At 58.7% G+C, this 22440-nt stretch overlaps 1 protein-coding gene across 4 annotated transcripts in view; it reads left to right on the top strand.

Moving 5' to 3' along the window:
- Positions 1-5971: 5971 nt before the first annotated feature.
- XPNPEP2 (X-prolyl aminopeptidase 2) overlaps positions 5972-22440 on the top strand; it is a 30068-nt gene continuing 13599 nt past the window's right edge. For 2 of the 4 annotated variants that reach the window (XM_026653374.2, XM_026653373.2), the window contains exons 1-8: positions 5972-6189; positions 15766-15839; positions 16410-16520; positions 18985-19048; positions 20248-20352; positions 20786-20872; positions 21107-21253; positions 21676-21777. In XM_026653374.2, the coding sequence (XP_026509159.1) occupies positions 6141-6189; positions 15766-15839; positions 16410-16520; positions 18985-19048; positions 20248-20352; positions 20786-20872; positions 21107-21253; positions 21676-21777 (739 nt within the window). In that variant the 5' untranslated portion in view covers positions 5972-6140. Of the gene's footprint in view, positions 6190-6319; positions 6405-15765; positions 15840-16409; positions 16521-18984; positions 19049-20247; positions 20353-20785; positions 20873-21106; positions 21254-21675; positions 21778-22440 lie in introns of all 4 variants that reach the window. The other 2 variants (XM_029911944.1, XM_029911943.1) reach the window with 2 other exon arrangements.

Genomic DNA, 22440 nt, shown 5'->3' with positions numbered 1-22440 from the left:
GTTGGGGTGCAGGGATAGGGTGAGGGCTCTGGCTGGGGGTGCGGGCTGTGAGGTGGGGCTGGGGATGAGGGGTTTGGTGTGCAGGAGGGTGCCCCAGGCTGGGATCGAGGGGTTCAGAGGGTGGGAGGGGGATCAGGGCTGGAGCAGGGGGTTGGGGCACAGGCGGCTACCCCCTCCGGCTCCTACGCAGTGGCGCAGCCAGTTGGCTCTGCGCGCTGCCCCGCGCATCTCCCATTGGCTGTGGTTCCCGGCCAATGGAGCTGCACAGCGGCGTTTGGGGCAGGGGCAGCATGTGGAGCCCTCTGGCTGCCCCTAGGGGTAGGAGCCAGAGTGGGGACATGCTGCTGCTTCTGGAGCCGCGCGGAGACACGGCAGGCAGGGAGACTGCCTTAGCCCTGCTGCATCGCTGACCGGACTTTTAACGGCCCAGTCAGCGGTGCTGACCGGAGCCACCAGGGTCCCTTTTCAGCTGGGTGTTCCGGTGGAAAACCGGGCAACTGGCCACCCTACCTGCTGCATGCCAGCTGCGTTTGTTAGGTGGCCTGGAGACTGGCTCTGCTGAAGGCCCTGCTTCCTGGCAATAACTGAGCTGTCACAACAGGGATTATTTATAAGGGGAGAGAGTCTGTATCCTTGCATGTATCTGTGTGTGTGTGTAGCTCTGTGTATGTGCATGTACACGCAGGTGTGTGTGCATGCAGCTTTGTGTGCATGCTGTGTGTGTACAGTTCTGGGGAGTGTACATCAGTTTGTGTTTTTGTGTGTGTAGCTATGTGTGTGTGTGTGTGTGTGTGTGCATAAGCACTTGTGTGTGTGTTTGTTCAACTTTGTGTGCATGCTGAGTGTGTGTCTATGTGCACAGCTGTATGTGTCTCCTGGTAACAAAATGTGAGCCAGAGGGTGCTAACTGCCATTGAGCATGAATTTCCCATGGGGAAGGGCCAAAACGGGGTGCGACTTGCATGTCTTCATTGAGGCGTGGAGGCTCTCATTGCTGTGGGGGGAAGTGGGTTCGATTGACCAAGCTGTGACCCTGTTAGCGTTGCGCTTTGGGCATGTGCCGTTGATCTCTCACCAAGCTTCTCAAGTGTGCATCCCAGACCAGGTAGGCCCAGCACAGCTGCGTAGCGAGGGCAGTGAGTAAGGCTTCTGCAGACTTGGTGAGGTGCCCGGGGTGAGGGTGGGCTCCTGGCCACTGCCAGGGCTCTGGGACAGTCACCCATGACCAGTGGCATAGCCAGCTTTTAAGAGGAGGGGGAGCAAAGATAAAAAAGGTGCCCCCCTTGGCGCCTCCTCTGGCCACGCCCCCTTGGCTCCTCCTCCGGCCGCACCGACCCTCCCCCTCCATGGCTCCTCCGGCCCTTCCGTGCCACCCCCGTGACCCCCCTCTCGCTCCTCCGGCTGCGCCCGCCGCCCCCCCATGGCTGCCGGCTGCGCTGCGGGCCGCCAGCCTGGGCACCCCCTCACTCCTCCGGCCCGGCCGTGGCTGCCAGGCTGCCAGCCTGGGCCCTCCCTCGCTCCTCCGGCCCGGCCGCGGCTGCCAGGCTGCCAGCCTGGGCCCCCCCTCGCTCCTCCGGCCCGGCCGCAGCTGCCGGGCCACGCTGCGGGCCGCCAGCCTGGGCCCCGCCTCGCTCCTCTCCGGCCCGGCCACGGCTGCCGGGCCACCAGCCTGCGGCCCCTCCTCACTCCTCCGGCCCGGCCGCGGCTGCCAGGCCGCCAGCCTGGGCCCCCCCTCGCTCCTCTCTGGCCCGGCCGCGGCTGCCGGGCCGCCAGCCTGTGGCCCCCCTCGCTCCTCCGGCCCGGCCGCTGCTGCCGGGCCGTGCTGTGGGCCACCAGCGTGGGCCCCCCCTCGCTCCTCTCCGGCCCGGCTGCGGCTGCCGGGCCGCCAGCCTGCGTCCCCCCCTCGCTCCTCTCCGGCCCGGCCAGCCTGCGCCCCCCCTCGCTCCTCCGGCCGCTTTTGGAAAGGCGGGGCATGCGGCTGCTTCCCCTGCACCCCGCTAGCTACGCTAGTGCCCATGACCCAAGAATGGAAGGGAGACGAGAGGATGGGATTAGCCAGTGTGCTCAGGGCTTCGGCACACACAAGGATGTACCCATGCACTGAGCTGCATAAGGAGACACTGATTTCAGTGGACGCGGTACACCACTATCACACCCTAGAGGCTCTTCAGTGGTTCAGTGGACCCCTCCCGCTGGGCTCAGGTGACTGATGCTAGTGCTTGTTCCGGGTACTACCCCAGGCTAACTGACCAGCACGCACGTGGCTTCCCAAAGTGGGGCTGGAGCATGACAGGAGCATCCCTGGCTGTGCTGGCAGCTCGTTTGCTGGCTCGCTAGTCGCCACAGGAGGCAGGGCTGTGCCAGCAGGTCCGGCTCCAGCACGAGGGTGCTGCGGTAACCTCCTGGATACTGAGGTTGGTGACGTGCAGGGTTTTCAGGAGTTGAAGAGGTGAGGGGGGCACAGCGTACTCCAGGGCACCTGCAACGCCTCGCCACGGCTCTCTGGGCTAACGAGAGCATAGACCCCAGCTGGCAGAGATAGGTGCCATGCCAACAACCCCTCAGCAGCAACAGGATAGGAGCTGAGACGCCTGCTGGAGCTCAGTGGGAAGATGGCTGTGTGGGTATGTGACGACCACCCTCCTGGCCTTGCATCTGCGACTAAGGGTATGTCTACACTACAGGATTAATCCGAATTTAGATAATTCGAATTTGGGAAACAGGTTGTATAAATTCGATTGTGCGCGGCCACACTAAGCACATTAATTCGGTTTTTAACCACATTAATTCGGTGGTGTGCGGCCACACTACCCCATTACTTTAACCACAGTAATTCGGTGGTGTGCGGCCACACTAACCCTAATTCGAATTAACAAAATCGATTTAGGCACTACTCCGCTCGTCGAGGTGGAGTACAGAAATCGATTTTAAGTGCCCTTTAATTCGAATTAACTGGCTCTGTAGTGTGGACGGGTGAAGGGTTAATTCGGATTAAGGCAGCTAAATCCGAATTAAAGTCGTAGTGTAGACCAGGCCTGAACCACAGACCTTCGAAGCTCACAGCATGAGTCTCACAGCTTGAGCTGCAGAGCCAGGTTGGGAAGCTGGGGCTGGAACAGACACAGGCAGAGGGGCCCGGTAACCCCCTGTGACCAGCAGGCTAGCCCCCCGCAACTCCCCAGAATTCATGCGTGCTGGGTTTGCAGGACCTTTCTGCAACCCCCAGGCACGATCCCCTCAGGGCACAACTGCGGCTGGGAGCAGGAAGCTGATATGGTTCACAATGCCCCTGCTCTACAAGGGGAGAATGGGAGCAGCCGACTCTCCCCCGTCCTGGAGCTGGCTCGCTGCACAAGCTGCTCCGATGTCATTTTATGAGCCGTTATTATGTTTCCATAACTGCCGGGGGCCCTCGGAGTGCTCCGACAGCTGCACGGCTGTGTGCTGCATGCCCCAGCGGTGCTCTGCACAGGCAGCTGGCCGGTGGCTGGCTAGGGGAGGAAACTGGGCATGTTTCCCGAGAGCTTTAGTTCTGTGCTGGGCACATGGGTTATGAGACTCAGGCTCTCGGGCCTGCCATAGACCAGGGCTGGGAGAGGGGAACATGCTGGGTGAGGGCTAGGAGGGCGGTGCTCTGGCAGCAGGGGGAAGGGCGGGGAGGGCTGTCAGGAGGCATGTGAGATGTTCCAGCTGCTGGAAGCCGATGGCATGTGGCTGTGCTCAGCTGTGTCTGCCGGGCCCTCCATCATCGACTTGCTGAGCATGGCTGGCTGGCCCTGCCCACTGAGTGCTCTCTCTGCTCCATGCATTCCCTATGCCTCCCCTGCCACTTTCCTGTTGCAATCTCTCCTCCTCCAGATGCCTCGCTGCCTCTCCCTCCCCATCCCTCCCCTGCCCCAGGGGAGCTGGAGCTCTGCCTCTCTCCTTCCCAATGCAGCTGAAGGAAGGCCTGGGCCTTGGCGGTTGCTTTCTTCCTCCTAGGCAGTGCAGGAGCGGAGCCCAGAGGAGTGAATGACGGGGAGTGGCCCACAGTTCATGTTTGTACTCAGCGGTTCTGACAGCTGTGTTAACGCCAGCCACGGTAAGCCCTGACTAATGGGCTAGGAGGAAGGTGGCAAAGAGCTTGATAAGAAATTAGATTCAGCAGATCCATGCTTGTCCCTGTTAGGCTGTTGCAGCACACCCCAGGGCTGCCCGGGGGGGGGGGGGGCAAGTGGGGCAATTTGCCCCAGGCCCTGGGCCACGCAGGGGCCCCCACGAGAATATAGTATTCTGTAGTATTGCAACTTTTTTTTATGGAAGGAGCTCCTGAAATTGCTATGCCCCAGGCCCCCTGAATCCTCTGGGTGGCTCTAGCACACCCTGATTCTTTATCAAGCTCATGGTCAGACAGATTAAAAACCCCAGTGCCAACATCTAACGTGCTCCTCGAGTCAGGCACCGCAGGCGGCGTTGTGCTCCAGGAAGCTGCGCCAGGGGGAGGGATAGCTCAGTGGTTTGAGCATTGGCCTGCTAAACCCAGGGTTGTGAGTTCAATCCTTGAGGGGGCCATTTGGGGATTTAGTTGGGGATTGATCCTGCTTTGAGCAGGGGGTTGGACTAGATGATCTCCTGAGGTCCCTTCCAACCCTAATAATCTATGATTCTATGATTCTAAGACTGGTAATCAGTCACACCCAGGCAGGTCAGGCAGAAGGATAAATTCCACTCAGCAAGTGGCTGATAACCTGCCCAGGTCACAGCTACACCCTCCGCACCAAGGTCATCACTAGCCCTGAGAGTTGACCCTAGGGGAGGCCCTCACACAATATCTGAGTAAAGCCAGCGAGGACTCTGGTGTGCTGGGGTGTTACTGACTATGCTCCTGCACCAGGAGCAGCAAACGCAGGTGCCAGGAGACAGCTCCCACCCACAGCCTACCTGGCTTCTGCAGCAGGAACTGTCCGGAGAACAAGAAGTGGCCGAGAGCCAGGGGGCCTTGGATCTGGTCACTCCTCCCACTGAGGACATCCCTGAGCCCTAGCTGTGCATGTTAATATCTGGCTGCAGTAGTGGGGGTGAGGGGTGAGAGTGGGTCAGGCTCATAGTGTGTTTAACTTGCAATTGTCAAAAAGTACCAAAATTGAAGGGAAAGTGTAAGAGTAGGCACTGGGGTGAGTGGGGCCCAAGCCCTGCCCTCCTCTGCCCCAAACAGGCCAGGAGACTGGGGGAAGGAAAGGAAGGTCCATCTGTCTCCTGCACTTCTGTTCTGGCAGGGCCCCACCTGAGCCCCACAGCCTCCCTCTGGCCTGGACTAAGGTCAGCTGCAAAGGAAAATAATTGGCTTTGTGCCCTTGTGTGTGGCTTTTATGATGCAGAAAGAGGGCCTGCAAAGGGGTTTGTTTGTCTGCTGCTTGTTCTTTAAGGTATACATTTGGGTCTTGTCTCCCTTGTTTCTTTCTTCTAAAAGGCTCTGTGGCCAGTTGGGGAACTCAGGATGATAATCTCTCAAGGAACTGCAAGCTGAGCACTTGAGAAGGGAGGGGTTTCACTTAGGTTGTTTAAAGCCCTTAAATGTTGCCGGCTTTTGTAAACCTGGTGACCTTAAACGTCTGAATGTGAAGGATTGCGCCCCACTCCTTCCAGCTGAGAGCAAAGGGTGCCCCTACGCCAGATCTTTGGGTCTGTGAGACTTCCAGGGAGACCCCGTATCTCTGACCTTTCTAGCGTAAACACTCGGTCAGACATATCTCCTTTCAGGCCCTCAAAAGAGCCGGCAGGAGCAAAGCAAGGCACATACCCATATGCTGCTTCTTTTCCAGTCCTTTTCAAGTCCCAGCCTGACCCAGGAGTGTGCCAGGGGAGCAGGCCTAGACTGGATTGTCTGATACTGTCTGTCACTGCTGCTGCCTTTGGGCAGATCTTTGGACTTTGGGACCCTGTCCCTTGCTGTGTTATCTGTTTGCTTTTATCTGGTGGCAAGAATCTGAACTGGAGGGCAGAGGAAGTGAAAAGATTCTGAAAGCCAGCCCCCTGCCTGTTGCTGACTAAGGAATTGCTATCTAGCGGGCACAGGAGAGGGATTGGGAGTCAGACAGAGACTCAGACTTGGGCTCTTTGATCCCACCTGGCAGAAGGCGGCTCCGGACTGCCAAGGAAACATGCCCTCTTCTCGCTGGACCACATGGGCCTGGATGCTTCTCCTTTCTGGTATGTTGGTTAGAATCTTCATTCAGATGGCACCAGCCTGGAGAGACGGGCTGAGCCTGGGACAAACCATTGTTCCCACTGAGCCTGCCTATCTATCTAATCTATCCTCCTCACCCCATCGAATGTCTAGCCTTTCCCTTCACTGCCTTGGGCTGGGATTGAGTCGGAAGTTTACCTGTCTCGGGATTGAGTCGGAAGTTTAGGGTTAAATTAAGGCAAGTCTCTTTGCTCGGCATCCCAGAGAAAACAAGTGAGGTTTTCTTCTTAGAAAGGGCAATAGTACTGCTGCTCCTTGCCCCCATCCCCCAGACCTGTCACGGAGTACTCCAGCTCCTGCTGGCCCCGGGGGCCTGTCCCTCCGGCAGGGCCGGCCGTGGTCGCGGGGTTTGGGTCCGGGCTGGAGCTGCTGGGGCTGGGTTTGGGGGTGCTTGGCCGGCATCGCTCGGCCGGGTTCGGGGCCGGCGCGCTCGGCCGGGGACGGGGACGGTGCCCCAGGGCCCGAGCCAGAGCTGCCAGGGCTGGGGCCGGAGGTGCTTGGGCCGGAGCCGTGGGTCCGGGCCAGGGGTACTCGGGCGGAACCGAGGCCAGTGCCCCGGGGCCTGAGCCAGGCCGGAGCCAGAGCCGCTCGGGCCGGGGCTGGGGGTGCTCGTCCCCGGCGCCGCTCAGGCCGGTGCCCCGGGGCCAGAGCTGCTCGGGCCGGGGCCAGGCTGGCGCTGCAGGGCCGGAGCCAGAGCCGCTTGGCCGGGGCCGGGCTGGCGCCCCGGGGCCCGAGTCGGGCCGGAGCCAGAGCCGGTCGGGCTGGGGGTGCTCGGCCGGGGCCGGGCCGGCACACTCGGCCGGAACCAGGGCCGGTGCCCCGGGGCCCGAGCCAGGCTGGAGCTAGAGCCGCTGGGGCCGGGGGTGCTTGGCCGGGGCCGGTGCCCCGGGGCTCGAGCTGGGCTGGAGCCAGAGCCGCTGGGGCCGGGGCTGGGGGTGCTCGGCCGGGGTGGGGCCGGGACTTCCCGCCCGAGCTTACCTGCTGCTGCCCGCCTGCCCCTGCTTCTTTTCAGACTTCCCGGAACATCTGATTCGTGGGATGCAGGGGAGGGGGAGGAGCAGGGGGGCGGAGCGTTCAGGGGAGGGGAGGATGGGGAAGTGAGCTGGGGGCGGGGGCGGGGTGGACAGCTGCGGGGCCCTCTTAGGCGCGGGGCCCAATTCAGCCGAATCGGCTGAGTCGGCCTAAAGCCGGCCCTGTGTCCTGTGGGCACTGACCTGTGGCCCCTGCATGACAGACTGACTAAAGGACAAGCTGTGGGAATGTGCAATGGACTTCCCAACCCCAAAGCTCTGGTCAGTGCAGCCTGGACTCGTGCAGGGAAGATCAGTGGCCCAACTGGGCAGCCCCACAAGCAGATGGCAAGTGATCTGGAGCGTGCTCCGGTGGCCTGCTGTGACTGACATTATGAGAGCAAGAGAGATTAAAATCCTAGCAGTGGCAAACTAAACTCAGAGCGATTCTAATTCCGGAAGCAGAGGCTCAGTCCATAACTCAGCCAAGAGAGCATCTTGGCTTGTGGAGTTGGCAGGATCCGATCCTGTGCTGTGCTGAGCAGCCTCTGTCAGGACCAGCCCCTGAGTAAGCAGCAGAGTGTGGGGAACGGTAGCCTCCAGGAGTCAGCTGTGTATCTGAGCAGGAATCTGCAGAATACAGCTGTTGGTCCTGTGCATGGGCCATTCTAGCTTTGTGTGAAGATCTTGGTCTGTGGCGAATGGCTAAGCCTGGCTCCATTTCTGATCACCTTGGGGTACCACTACAAGGTGGGTTGCCCTCTTTTGCTGTGGATTTGCATGCTTTGATATGTTTGCATCGCTGTAAAGTTACCTTAGCTCTGAATAGCCTGGCTGCTTACCAGTTGGTTTTTGATAACCACACCATTCTTGTGAGGATTTGTACCCTAATTTGACCAATCTGTGGGCACTCTCTGAACCTTAACCTCATACTAACAACGTTTTTTGTTCAGTAATTTCCTTAGTTTTTTAATGGCTCAAGCATCCACCAGAAGGGAGCCCTGTTCCAGAGTCTCTAGGAGGACCATGGCATGGGGTGTAAGCTCCAGGCAGGGTCTGCTGGTCAGCAAGTCCCCACTAATTGCAGTTCCTGCCCACCCTCCCATGATGCTGCAGATCTACCTAGCTCATAGGCTCATAGATTCCAAGGCCAGACGGGTCCATTGTGATCATCTAGTCCAGGGATGGGCAAACGTTTTGGCCTGAGGGCCACATCTGGATATGGAAATTGTATGGCGGGCCATGAATGCTCATGAAATTGGGGGTTGGAGTGCGGGAGTGGGTGAGGGCTCTGGCTGGGAGTGCAGGCTCTTTTGAGGTGGGGCCAGAAATTAGGAGTTCAGGGTGCGGGAGAGGGCTCTGGGCTGGGGCAGGGGGTTGGGGTGTGAGCTCCAGCTGGGGGTGCAGGCTCTGGGGCGTAGGCGGGTGCTCCAGGCTGGGACTGAAGGGTTTGGAGGGCGGGATAGGGATCAGGGCTGGGGTAGGGGGTTGGTGCGCAGGAGGGGGTCAAGGATGCAGGCTCCAGGTGGTGCTTACCTCAAGCAGCTCCTGGAAGCAGCGGCATGTCCCGCCTCCAGCTCCTACGCAGAGGCGCAACCAGGCATCTCTATGGGCTGCCCTGTCCGCAGTCGCCACCCCTGAAGCTCCCATTGGCCATGGTTGCTGGCCAATGGGAGCTGCAGGGGCGGCATGGGGAGCCCCCTGGCTGCCCCTCCACCTAGGAGCTGGAGGGGGGGACATGCTGCTGCTTCCGGGAGCTGCATGGAGCAAGCCCCTGACCCCGCTCCTCAGCTGGAGCTCGAGAGCCGGATTAAAACATCTGAAGGGCCGTAGTTTGCCCACCCTTGATCTAGTCTGACCCCTCTGCCCCTGTATAAGAGAGGCCAGAGAACTGCCCCAAAATAATTCTCAGAGCAGATATTTTAGAAACAAATCCAATCTTGATTTAAAAATTGCCAGTGATGGAGAATCCACCACAACCCTTGGTAAACTGTTCCAGTGGTTAATTACTCTCACAGATAAAAAATTGTGCCTTATTTCCCATCTGAATTTGTCTAGCTTCAACTTCCAGCCACTGGATCGTGGTATAACTTTCTCTGCTAGATTGTTTTCTTCCCCATGGAGGCACTTATAGACTGGGATCAAGTTACCTCTTAACCTTCGCTTTGTTAAGCTAAATAGATCGAGCCCCTTCACCATAAGGCAGGTTTTCTAATCCTTTAATCATTCTTGTGGCTCTTGGCTGACTCCTCTCCAGTTTATCAACATCATTCTTGAGTTGTGGACACCAGAATTGGACACAGGATTCCACCAGTGCCCAACACAGAGGTAAAATAACCTCTCTGCTCTGACTCGAGATTCCCTGATTATGCATTGCAGGAACGCATTCGCTCTTTTGGCCACAATGTAGCACTGGGAGCTCATGTTCAACTGATTATCCACCCCCTGAAATCTTTGTAACGGTCACTGCTTCCCAGGATAGAGTCCCCCACCCTGTACATGTGGTCTGCATTCTTTGGACACATTTATGTTTAGCCATAGTAAATAGTACACAGCGACTGCCTGGCCTCCTCTCTACCCGCCCCCAGATAGACAGCGAGTGCCCAGCCTCCTCTCTGCTCCCCCTCCCCCGATACACAGCGAGTGCCCAGCCTCCTCTCTGCTCCCCCTGCCCATATACAGCCAGTGCCAGGCTCCTCTCTGCTTCCCCCTCCCCAATACAAGGGGAGAGCCTGTCTTTTGGGGGAAAAGAGATGAAGTTGGCTGAGGTGGGCGTGAGCTGCTGTAAAAGGTGATTTTATACAGAATAGCCCTTTTTTGACAGTGTCAAGGGGTGGTAAAACTGTCATCCCAGGTGCTGGTAATTCAGCTGGAGCTGAGAGAGGTGGCGATGTCAGCTAGGTTCCTCCCTCTGGCTCGGTCTGGTCAGGACATCTCTCAGGAATAGGATGACCAAGGCCCAGGGTCCCAGGAAACGGGGGCAGGGGATGGCACCTATGATGGTGAAGCTTACTCCAGTAGCCTCCATCTGTTCTTCCTCTTCCGTCTTCATTCCATCTTTCCCCCCAAAGGCTCTTTCTTTAAGGATCCACAAAGGGAAAGGTGGGCAGAATGGTCCAGCCCCTCATTATTTTCTCCACCAATTAGGCCTAATATCCAACATCCCAATTTTGGCTCCACATCATCATCTGTTTTTACTTAGCATCATTTCAGCATTCCTTGGATTACATCAACGTGGCCTGTTTGGTTCTGACTAACCCAGTGTCTCTGCGGTTCTCTTGCACCTGTTCATAACGTTCTTCATTGAAACTAACATGACCTAGTTTCCATGATAAATTCCAAAGCAGGGAAAAGTTACAGCCCAATTGTCACAACCGTCCGCTCTGCTCCCCCAGTACATGGAGCACGACCTGACTCTACTCTGTTCCCCTTCCCATCTGCACCGCCCACAACCTCTCCAGATTTCTGCACCTTGCTCTGACTCCTCTGGTTCTGGTCTCTGGTGCAGGCATCTCTCTTGGGACTGAGGTGCTTGTGGTTCCTTTGGATGCAGGAAAACGTATTTATTGGAAACCTCGAACGTGTCTAGAATCCCTGATTGCACTCAGTCTCCCTCTCACGGCTGTAAACACCTTCATGCTCTCTGGCTGATTCCAGGAACTCTCTCTTGCAATCCTGGTGCTCTCTGGCTCATGTTTAGAGGGTGAGACACTGCACAGTTTTTATTTGATGTGCAGTTTTATGTTGTTGAAGCTGAGTCTTGCTCTCTAGGGATCAAATCCACGCATCCCAGAAATGCTGGGAAATCCATACGGCTCACGGAACTCGCGCCTCACAATTGCCAGCTGGACAATGACATGGAAACACAACAACACATCTGGGGAGAAGTGCTCCTTGGAAGAGCATCTTCAAGCTATTCCTCGAGATCAGCAAAGGGAGTGGAAGGATACCCCGTGTGGGGGACATTTCCAATCCCCCAGCCCCCAAAAGCAGTATCATTATCTAAACCTTGGCCCTTCTGTATCCCATGGGATATGTTTCTCTCTGCCCTGTCTTCTTACCTGTAGACAGGTGCTGTCCCAGGGTGCTCCTCAGACCCTGCAGGCTCCCTGCCTTATTTTACATCTCAGTTCCAAGAATAATCCCTTAAACCCAGAATCTGTAAGAACACTATTCTCCTTTCTTAGGGTGTCTACACTACCCACGTTACAGCGTGGCCGCAGCCGCACTCTGACATGGGCAGTGTAGTCACGCTTTATCGCCGGGGGAGAGCTCTCCCAGCGATAAAATAACCACCCCGAACAAGCGGTGCTAGCTTTATTGCCAGGAGCACGGCTCCTGGTGAAAAAGTGCTGTCTATATTGGCGCTTTTCAGCGCTAAAACTTTTGTGTTTTTTCACACCCCTGAACGACAAAAGTTTTAGTGCTGAAAGTGGTAGTGTAGACACAGCCTTAGACTCATAGGTTCCAAGGCCAGAAGGGACCAGTGTGATCTAGTCTGATCTCCTGTATAGCACAGGCCAGAGACCTGCCCCACAATAATCCTTAGGGCAAAGCTTTTAGAAACACAGTCAGTCTGGATTTAAAAATGTTCAGTGATTGAGACTCCACCGTGACCCTTGGTGAATTGTTCCAATGGTTAATTACTCTCAGTGTTAAAATTTACACCTTATTTCCAGCTGGGGGAGAGGCGCCTCTCCTCCCCCCACCCCCTAGCCCAGATGCTGCTGCGGGGAGAGAGAGCTGTGGGGAGTCCTCTCTCCCTGCCATAGCCCCCGGGTAGCCTGCACTCCAAACCCCTCATCCCTGGGCCATACCTCCAACCGGAGCCCTCAACTCCCCCCCAACCCTCTGCCCCAGCCCTAAGCCCGTCATCCCCAGCCCCACCCCAGAGCCCTCACACACCCCTGCACCTCAATCCTCTGCCCCAGCCCTGAGCCCCACTCCCACACTCCGAACCCCTTGGCCCCACCCACACCACATGAATTTTGTTATGTGCACCAATATGGAGGTGATGTGTTACACATCTCACCTCCTTACTGGTGCACATAACAAAATTCATTCCGCACATGGTGGGAAAAATTAGAGGGAACACTGATGATGACCAGGGCTGGTGCAACAACTAGGAGAACTAGGCAGCTGCCTAGCACGGCAAGTGGTTGGGGGCGCCAAAAAGCCCGCTCAGGGGAGGCGGTGGACTAGAGGTGAGCTGGGGCGGGGAGTTGCCACGGGGGGGCTGCCCGGGTGGAGGGAGGGGCGGGGGCTGCCGCAGGGCTGGGAGCTGCCGCAGGGGGGGCTCCCCGGGCGGAGAGCTGCCCCGTGGGGGCGCTGCAGGGCTGAGAGCTGCTGCGGGGGGGGCTCCCCGGGCGGAGGGGGTGCGGGGAGTAGCTGCAGGGGGGGCTCCCCGCCCCTGCCCCATGGCCTCCGCCCCAGCCCCGCCTCTTCTCACCCCTGCTCCGTCCCAGCCCCGCCCCCACTCCCCTGAAGACTGCAGCCAGGCCCGACCCTGCTCTCACCACATGGTAAGTGGAGCGACCCGGCCCTAGCTGGGGGAGTGGTTCCCCCCTTCCACCTTCCCCCAAGCCTGGGAGCCAGGGGTGCAGAGCAGGCTGGGGCCCCAGGCCTCCGTGGAGGGGAGCGGGGGGGGCTGGCCCCAGACCTCCCTGAGGGACGGGGGGCTGGCTACTTCCTGTGGGAAGTAGAGTGACCTGGCCCCAGCCTGCTCCGCTCCCCTGGCTCCCAGGCTTGGGGGGAGGGGGGAACCGCTCCCCCGCACTCGCCGGCGGCGCGGCTGGGAGCCAGGGGAGCGGAGCAGGCTGGGGCCGGGTCACTCCACTTCCCGCAGGAAGTGGCCAGCCCCCCACCCCCACGGAGGCCTGGGACCAGCCCCCCCTCCCGTGGAGGCCTGGGACGGGGTTCCACACAGCCCCCCCGCAGAGGCCTGGGGCCAGCCGCCCCTCGCCCCCGTGGAGGCCTGGGGCCCCACACAGTCCCCCCGCGGGGGGGAGGGCCTGCATAGGGCACCAAAGTAGCTAGGGACGGCCCTGGCTCCCCGGGCCGGAGCGGGGGCGCAAGGTGGACATTTCGCCTAGAGCGCGAAATATCCTTGCACCAGCCCTGATGATGACCCAGCACATGCTGTTCGTTTTAAGAACATTTTCGCTGCAGATTTCACAAAACACAAAGAAGGTACCAATATGAGATTTCTAAAGATAGCTACAGCACCCGACCCAAGATTTTAGAATCTGAAGTGCCTTCCAAAATCTGATCGGGACAGGGTGTGGAGCATGCTTTCAGAAGTCTTAAAAGAGCAACACTCCAATGCGGAAACTACAGAACTCAAACCACCCAAAAAGAAAATCAACCTTCTGCTGGTAGCATCTGACTTAGATAATGAAACATGCGTCGATCCACATTGCTTTGGATCGTTATCGAGCAGAATGCGTCATCATCAGCATGTACGTATGTTCCCAGGAATGTTGGTTGAAGCATCAAGGGATATATGAATCTTTAGTGCAACTGGCACGTAAATACCTTGCGACGCCAGCTACAACAGTGTCATGAGAAAACCTGTTCTCACTTTCAGGTGACATTGTAGAACAAGCGACAAAGAGTCCTGTGGCACCTTATAGACTTACAGACATATTGGAGCATAAGCTTTCGTGGGTGAATACTCACTTCGTCAGATGCATGTAGTGGAAATTTCCAGAGGCAGGTATAAATTATTTATACTCCAATACATCTGTTAGTCTATAAGGTGCCACAGGACTCTTTGTCACTTTTTACAGATCCAGACTAACACGGTTATCCCTCTGATACTTGACATTGTAGAACAAGAAGCAGGCAGTATTATCTCCTGCAAATGTAAACAAACTTGTAGACGAACCTGTTTGTCTGAGCGATTAGCTGAACAAGAAGTAGGACTGAGTAGACTTGTAGGCTCTAGTTTTACATTGTTTTATTTTTGAATGCAGGTTTTTTTTTGACATAATTCTACATTTGAAATTTGCACTTTCGTGACAAATAGATTGCAACAGTACTTGTATGAGGTGAATTGAAAAATACTATTTCTTTTGTTTATAATTTTTAGAGTCCAAATATTTGTAATAAAAAAATATAAAGTGAGCACTGTACACTTTGTATTTTATGTTGTAATTGAAATCAATATATTTGAAAATGTAGAAAACATCCAAAAATATTTAAATAAATGGTATTCTATTAATTTTTTTAATCGCGCAATTAATCGCGATTAATGTTTTTAATTGCTTGACAGCCCTAGTATACACACATGCACCACACAGACACACACACCCTACACACACTGTGTGAACCTACCCCACGTACCTAGTTCACTTACAGTCAGCAACGTCTGAACATTTCACCCTGATGCTAAAATATTTAAGCAACTTGAGTTGGAGTCTAACTTGGTCATGTCCAACAGAAAGCAATCTACTGCCGAGGTGAGTCTGGGTGCCACACTAGCACCGAAGCCCAGCCCAAGGATGTGCTCTGTCCCAGGTACTGCCCCCCGCTCAGGCCACAGCTCTGTTCCGCTTGGGCTGAGCAAATCATTGATTTGGGAGTTTCGTGGCTGAACAGGAAAAAAAACCTTGGGACAGTGAGAACTGGTTTCTTGACTAAATGAAAACTGGGTCGAACGAAGCATTTCAAACGTTGTTTTGAATTGATGTTGTTGAAACTGACTGAGTCAACATTTCCAAAATATTTCTTTTTGGGGCTGAAACGACTGGCTGAATTCAATGCAAATTCTTGAACAGATTCAGGGCCCTGAAACATGCATTTTTCAGTGAATTTGCTATTTGCTGAACTCAGGACACCCAGCTCGTGTTCTGCTTTAGGGCAAGGGAGTGAACAAAGCCTCTGCTTCTGCTCTTCTGCAGGGGGCAGTGGTAGAGACTGATCAGATGCCAGGCCAGGTCCTGGGTTTGAGTGTCACCAACCCAAGCACTCAAAAACAAGGAGGCAGGAAATCATGAGATTGGCTGAAAACAATAATAAATGTAAACCTCCTGATTTCTGAACCTTCCAGCTGCACTCGGCCGATGATATCTGGCTTCTCTCCACAACCACATGGTCTGGGAACATACGATATTTTACAAAGCACAAGCTAAGATTCTCCAAACTCACAGGACTCCGGGAGCTGGAGCTTTAGGAAAGGCATCAGCTATCACCAGCGTTTGCAGCACGGGCTTTGTACTGTCTCCAGGCTGAGGGAAGTCTTTCTCACAATCAGGCTCTTTGCTGCGTACTCGTGTGACATGGAGATAGGCCCTGATTCTTGGCTCTGGGCCCCATAAGCCCACTGCTAGAGCACTGGCATCTTCCTTGTCTCTGCATGGCCTGCTGAGCTGCCATGCTCTGCAGAGGAAGGGAGGTCTGGGCTCACGGTGCTGGGGCTTGAGGGGCACCAGGAACACATGGCAGGGAATGAGGAGGAGGGATTTCAGTGGTTTGGGGAGGGCGGCGCATCCTAGCAGCTGCTGACGTGGTTCTGTCCCTTGCTCCTAGGCTGTGCCATGGGATGGCCGAAGCAAAGCAGCTCTGCCACAAGTGACATCAGAAACTGCACTATATCCCCGCCGGTAAGATCTTCCCCCGCAAGGGCAGGCCTGACTGCACCCCCCACTAGCCAGATACTCTCGGGCCCAGACCTTCTCCCTCCTCTCTGCCCTTCTCAGCCTCCAGCCTTCTCCCTGCTTCTCAGTGCCAGTCGAGGGATCCACATGCTCTGGCAGCATAGCCAAAGGGCAGCCAGCTGGCGCCTGAGAAGAAGGGGCTGGTGGGAGGAGCCTCAGCCGATCCCCCCACAAGACAGGGGCGCCTCCCTGCCTTTCTGAAGACTGTCTCTGTCCTGTTCTGTGCTCAGCTCTGAGCCCCAGAGCCCCGAGTGCAGGCAATCCACATCAGAGGGTCCACATGCTGCCAGGGCACTCTGTTATGGGCCCCAGGGAGCAGCCAGCCAGCCCTTGGGTGGTTTCACTGACATGCTGCGCTGCCTGGCAGCACACGGGAGCTGAGTGCTCAGCATAGCTGCACGTCCACGCTACTCCTGCTCTCCATGCTGGCAGCGCAGGGCCCCCGCGGAAGGCCAGGAGGGCGGAGGGCTGCCCTGGGGATCGGCCCCTCATTAGTGTGTTTCTCTGTGACCTCAGTTCCTGCCCCCCACGGTGACAGACACAAGCGCACAGCTGAATGCCCTGCGCCAGCGCATGCAGTTCTACAACATCAGTGCCTACATCGTCCCAGCCACTGATGCACACATGGTAAGGCTCAGGCTACCAGTCTCCGAGTCTCTGTCCTGCCCTAGGATCTACCCCACCCTCCATGCCCCGGGGCAGGGGCCCCAGCATTTGCTGTACCCTGATCAGGAATGGGCACCTTTGCACAGTGCCTGCCTGCCTGTGGCTCAGGCCCTCGTTGCCTGTCCCTGGGAGCGCAGCTGTTTGGCCCAGCGCTTCTGGCCCAAACTCCTGCCCCTTTCCCCTGCCTGGATCCTGTTCCCCTTCGTGCACTGCCTCTGCCCCCCAGGGCTTTGAGCCTTGCTGGGGAGAGGGGCTGTAGGACAGAGTCCCACTGGGCAGCGGGTGTCTGCCAGTGTACGGGCTGTTCAGTGCACTGGTCCCTGGGCAGCAGCGCTGTGCTGGGGTGTCGGAGGAGTGGGGGGTGGGGTGGCATGTGCTGTGCTGGGGTGTCTGTGGGGGGGGAGGCGTGTGTTGTGTGGGGTGTCTCGGGGGGGGCAGGTGTGTGCTGTGATGGCGTGTCTGTGGTGGGGGGCAGCGTGCGCTGTGCTGGGGTGTCTCTGCGTGGGGGTTGGGGGCAGGTGTGCACTGTGCTGAGGTGTCTCTGCAAGGGGGTGTCATGGAGTCACTGGGGTGATGCTCTGGAACTACTCCATACGAAGCCAGCCAGGACTCTGGGGGAGCCTTCTTGTCGCCAGGGCAAGAAGCTTACACAGCTTTGACCTTCCTGGGTCTGACCTCGAAGCTTCCAGCATCCCCTTCCACACCGTGTGCTTCCTGCAGCGAGTCCACCCGAGCAGGGCTCCTGGGGAAGCCAGAGGGCCCTGCACCCCAACTCCGCAGTCAGCAGTAACTCTCAGCCAGCGTAAAACAGAAGGTTTATTAGTCGACAGGAATACAGCGTAGGACAGAACTTGTTAGCCCTGCCCCTTGCTCCACCTATGGCCTTTGTTTCGCTTCCCGGGCCAAGAGTCACCTGGTCGCATCCACCCCCCCCTCCCCCGTGGGTCTCAGGTTACGAAGGGCAGCCATTGCATCCGTGCAGGCAACCGGAGCAGCCCCCGCAAAAGTCACACACACCCTTATTCCCACCACCTAGACCAGGGGTGGGCAAACTTTTTGACCTGAGGGCCACATCGGGGTTGTGAAACGGTATGGAGGGCCGGGTAGGGAAAGCTGTGCCTCCTCAAACAGCCTGGCCCCCGCCCCCTATCCGACCCCTCCCACTTCCCGCCCCCGACTGCCCCCCTCAGAACCCCCAACCCATCCAACCTCCCTGCTCCTTGTCCCATGACTGCCCCCTCCCAGGAACCCCTGCCCCTAACCCCCAACCCATCCAACCCCACTGTTCCCAGTTCCCTGACTGCCCCCCTGACTCCTATCCACATCCCCGCCCCCGACAGGCCCCCCGGGACTCCCACCCCCTATCTAACCCCCCCTCCCTGTCCCCTGACCGCCCCCTCCTGGGACCCCCTGCCCCTAACCGCCCCCCTGGGACCCCACCCCCTATCCAAACACACACACCCAGCCCCTTTCGGAATGTGGCCCTGCAAACATGGGAGGAGGACTCAGGAGGAGCAGGGGCAGCCGCACTGCTTCTCTCCATCTGGCTGCGCGGCCGCCCAGTGCTCCTCCTGAGTCCTCCACCCGCGTTCGCTGCGCTTCTGCCGCCCGCACCTCCCGCCTGCTCCCCTGAGGCTGTGGGTGAGGCTCCCTCCCTGCTCTCCCCTGCCCCCACCCCCGCGGGGGGAGTGCGCCGGTGCTGACCTGCCCGGTGGCACAGTGAGCTGAGGCTGCAGGGGAGGGGGAACAGCAGGGGAGGGGCCGGGGGCGAGCCTCTCCGGCCGGGAGCTCAGGAGCCAGGCAGGATGGTCCCGCTGGCCGGATGTGGCCCGTGGGCCATACTTTGCCCACCTCTGACCTAGACATTGGTGCAATACACAGGGAAACTGAGGCACACACAGCATTCATGCACAACAGTATGACTCACTTAGGTTCACATACAACATTAATAAGGGAAAATCCCCAGTACATCACGGAGGGGCAGGCGTGCGCCCTGATGGTGTGTCTCTGCATGGGGGGGCAGGTGTGCACTGGGATGGCGTGTCTCTGCGTGGGGGGGAAGACGTGTGCCGTGATGGCGTGTCTCTGCTTGGGGGTGGGGACAGGCGTGCGCTGTGATGGCGTGTCTCTGCTTGCGGGGTGGGAGACATACACCGTGATGGTGTGTCTCTGAGTGGAGGTGGGGGCAGGCATGCGCTGTGATGGCATGTCTCTGCATGAGGGGGCAGGCGTGCGCTGTGATGGTGTGTCTCTGCGTGCGGCGGCAGGCGTGCACTGGGATGGCGTGTCTCTGCGTGGGGGGGTAGGCGTGCGCTGTGATGGTGTGTCTCTGCATGGGGTGGGTAGGCGTGCGTTGTGATGGCGTGTCTCTGCAGGGGGGAGGGGGCAGGCATGCGCTGTCATGGCATGTCTCTCTGTGTCCCAGAGCGAGTACATTGCTGAGCGGGATGCACGGCTGGCGTGGATTAGCAGCTTCACGGGATCTGCAGGTGAGCGCGTCCCCACAGCCTGTCTAAGTTCCCGTTCACCTTCCCCGCCTCCCACTTGTGGATCCCCCTACCCCAAGGGCCCTCTAGCCAGGCTGCACCCTCATTATGCCCCTGGTGGGCCCATCCCCTCACAGCACCCCCTCCGAACAAGGCGCCTCTACCTGTGTGCTCTCTCGCTGACCCGCAGGGGGGCCATTTCCACGCCCAGGACACAAAGTAACCAGGCCCCAAGCTCTCCAGCTGACTGCGTCCCAGCCGGGGGGGGGAGGGGGTGGGTGAGACCTAGCTCTGGACAGACCTGCCCCCTCCGTAGCATACAGACCCTGGGTCGGCCATCCCTTGCACTCCTTGTTAGCCAGAGAGGTGCTCCGAGCTGCCGAGGGGAAGCCAGCCCATGCACTGCTGAGGCTATGGGGGCCTCCTGGAACCAGCTGTCTTGCTGCCACCTGGCTGGGCGGTGTCTGGAGGAGGAAGGGGGCTGAGGACGGGCACTGATGGGCAGCGGGCAGAACCGCGGGAACAGGCTCCCCTGTCAGGCTCACTGCACTGAGGTTACAGCATCACTCACTGTGAGGGGGGCATGTGCTGGTGCGGGGCAAGGAGCCCTGGGGGCTGGTGAGCACATGGGTGCTTCCCATGTCCCTGTTGCCCTGGAGGCAGGTGGGAGTCCCAGCAAGGGGAAGCCCACGCAGGGGGAGGGGGTAGATGACCCCTTGAGGTCCCTTCCAGGGCTATGGGTCTGCGATCTGCGCCCGCCAGCTCTTGGCATATGGCACCATCCTGCTGCCCACTGCCATCGCCACAGAGGCAGGCTGGGAAGATGGGTCATTTGTTCTGTGCGAAGCTGCAGAACAGGCCAGCGTGCAGTGCCACGCAAGCCCCTCCCTACATTAGCAAGAGGGCAAGTGATGCACTAGGCACTGGGGCTAACGGGTCCCTGCTTGAGTCGCCCGCCCCCAGCAACTGTCCTGACAAGAGCCCCTCTGGGAGGGAAGGGGCAGTGAGACATGCCTGCCAGTGGCACCAATTCACAGACTCCTTGGGGGAGCAAATTCCGGGCCCCACCCCCACAACAGGGCGCCCTCTGGGTCCTCCCTCAACCCCCTTGGGAGGGGCATTCCCTCCCCACAGCACCCCCAACTGGCACCACTGGTGTCTGCAAAGGCCGGGCTAATGAGCCTTCTCCTCTCCCGTCTCAGGGACAGGGGTGGTGACGACAAAGAAGGCGGCTCTGTGGACAGACAGTCGGTACTGGACCCAGGCTGAGCGCCAGATGGACTGCAACTGGGAGCTACAGAAGATAGGTCAGTAGCTACGATGGGCAGGGAGATTGTGCCAAGCCCGACCTCTGCTGCCCACTCCAGTCCCAGAGCCGCCCTCAGTCTCAGGGCCTCAGCAGCCTTTCTGTGCCCAGCCGCTGCCATGAGTGCCTAGCGCTGGGGAGTCCCAGCCTCTCACTGGGGAGCCCTGGTCTCCAGAGCTCCGGGCAAACCCGGCCTGGTACACAGCAGTCTCTGGTACCATGAGGCTGCCAGTCTGGCAGTGACTCAGAGCCCTGGGCTCCTGGCAGAGCCAGGTTGGCAGCCCAGCAGCTATGGACCTGTGAGCCTTTCTCCAGGTGTGCCACACACGAGCCACCTGAGCTCTCCATGCCTGGCTCTGCTCTCCCTTCCCTGCTTGCCCGTCTCCCCCCGCCCCCAGAACCCGCGTGCCACTATGCTGTGCCCTGTCTTGCAGTCTGGACTGATTCCATCGGCGAGTGGCTGCTCCAGGAGATTCCCGCTGGCGAGAACATTGGACTGGATCCCTTCCTCTTCTCCATTGGTATCGCCCCTGCTCCCTGCATCTCCTACCTGCCCTGAGGAGCCAAGCATCCATCCCCCCATTCCACTCCACAGTACCTGCCCCTAAGGCCTAGGACAGGGGGTGGAGGGCCTGATACTGCAGCCCAGCTCCCATTGCCCTGGCTCTCACCCCTGAAGCCTTGGCCGGAGCAGTGCCTGGGGATGGCGCAGCAGACTGACCATATCTCAGAGCCTAACCGACATCCCTTTTCAGATCTCTGGAACAGTTACGCCCGCGTTCTGCAGGGTTCCAGCAGGACCCTGGTTCCCATCGAGGACAACCTTGTGGACCTGGTGTGGGGCACACAGCGGCCTCCTTCGCCCACCAGCAAGATCTACCTCCTGCCAGAGACCTTCACGGGTCGGTACTCGCTCCTTGCGGGTGGGCGTGGCACATGAGCCCATTCTCTGGCGCCCCCTGCTGGTGACACTGGAGAGCGATCACCTGTGTGCTGCCGGGCATGCCGGGATGTCAGTAGGGTGTACCTGTTCATGCTGATGGAGGGTAGAAGTCTGAGTGCCACACACACAGCTGGCCCCAGGGAGGTGCCTGTGCTCCCCAGAGCTCTCCAGATGTTTTGGGCTCCCCTAGAGGAGTCTGGCTGGGCTGGGTCAGGCAGGGATGTCCTTGGCTTGTTCGCTGAGGGCACAGCATTTATGGGAGGCTACAGAGAGAGCTTTGGAGGAACGAACGCCCTCCAGCCCAGCAGGGATGGGCCAGGGGCTCACAAGGGGGCCCTGCATGTACCTGACTCTCATGCCTGACCCCCACTGTCCTTTCAGGCAGCACCTGGCAGGAGAAAGTGTCCGGGATCCGGAGCCAGATGGAGAAGCACTCCAGGAGCCCCACAGCCGTGTTGCTGTCAGCTCTGGAGGAGACGGCCTGTGAGCGCTGCAGCCCAGGACCATCCTGCCACTGCACCCCCCCTACCATGGCCTCAGCCCACACCCCTGGCTTCTCGCTGGCAGCCCCGGTGTCCCAGGCCCCCAGCAGCCCCACCAGTGCCCTCAGTGCCCCTCAGACCCTCCCAGCACCCCCAAGAGCATCCTCAGTTCCCTTAGCACCCCATAACCCCTCCTAGCCCCCCAACAACCCTCCAGTGCCCTCAACACCCCTCAGCCCCTCCCAGCATCCCAACAGCCCCCCCCAGTGCCCTCAGACCCTCCCAGCATCCCAACAGCGCCCCCCCAGTGCCCTCAGCACCACTCAGAGCCTCCCAGTCCCCAACAGCCCCCCAGTGCCCTCAACACCCCTCAGACCCTCCCAGTCCCCAACAGCCCCTCCAGTGCCCTCAGCACCCCTGAGCCCCCCAACACCCCCCACTGCCCTCAGCGCTCCTCATACCCTCCCAGCCCCCCAACAGCCCCCCACTGCTCTCAGCGCCACTCAGAGCCTCCCAGCCCCCCAACAGCCCCCCAGTGCCCTCCACACCCCTCAGCCACTCCCAGCCCCCCAACAGCCCCCTGGTGCCTTCAGCAACCCTCAGCCACTCCCAGCACCCAACAGTCCCCCCAGGGCCCTTAGCACCACTCAGACCCTCCCAGCCC

This window comes from Terrapene carolina, unplaced genomic scaffold (assembly GCF_002925995.2).
Source record: "Terrapene carolina triunguis isolate 2854851 unplaced genomic scaffold, T_m_triunguis-2.0 Scaffold137, whole genome shotgun sequence".
Taxonomy (NCBI): domain Eukaryota; kingdom Metazoa; phylum Chordata; order Testudines; family Emydidae; genus Terrapene; species Terrapene triunguis.
This window is presented reverse-complemented; position numbering and strand designations above follow the sequence as displayed.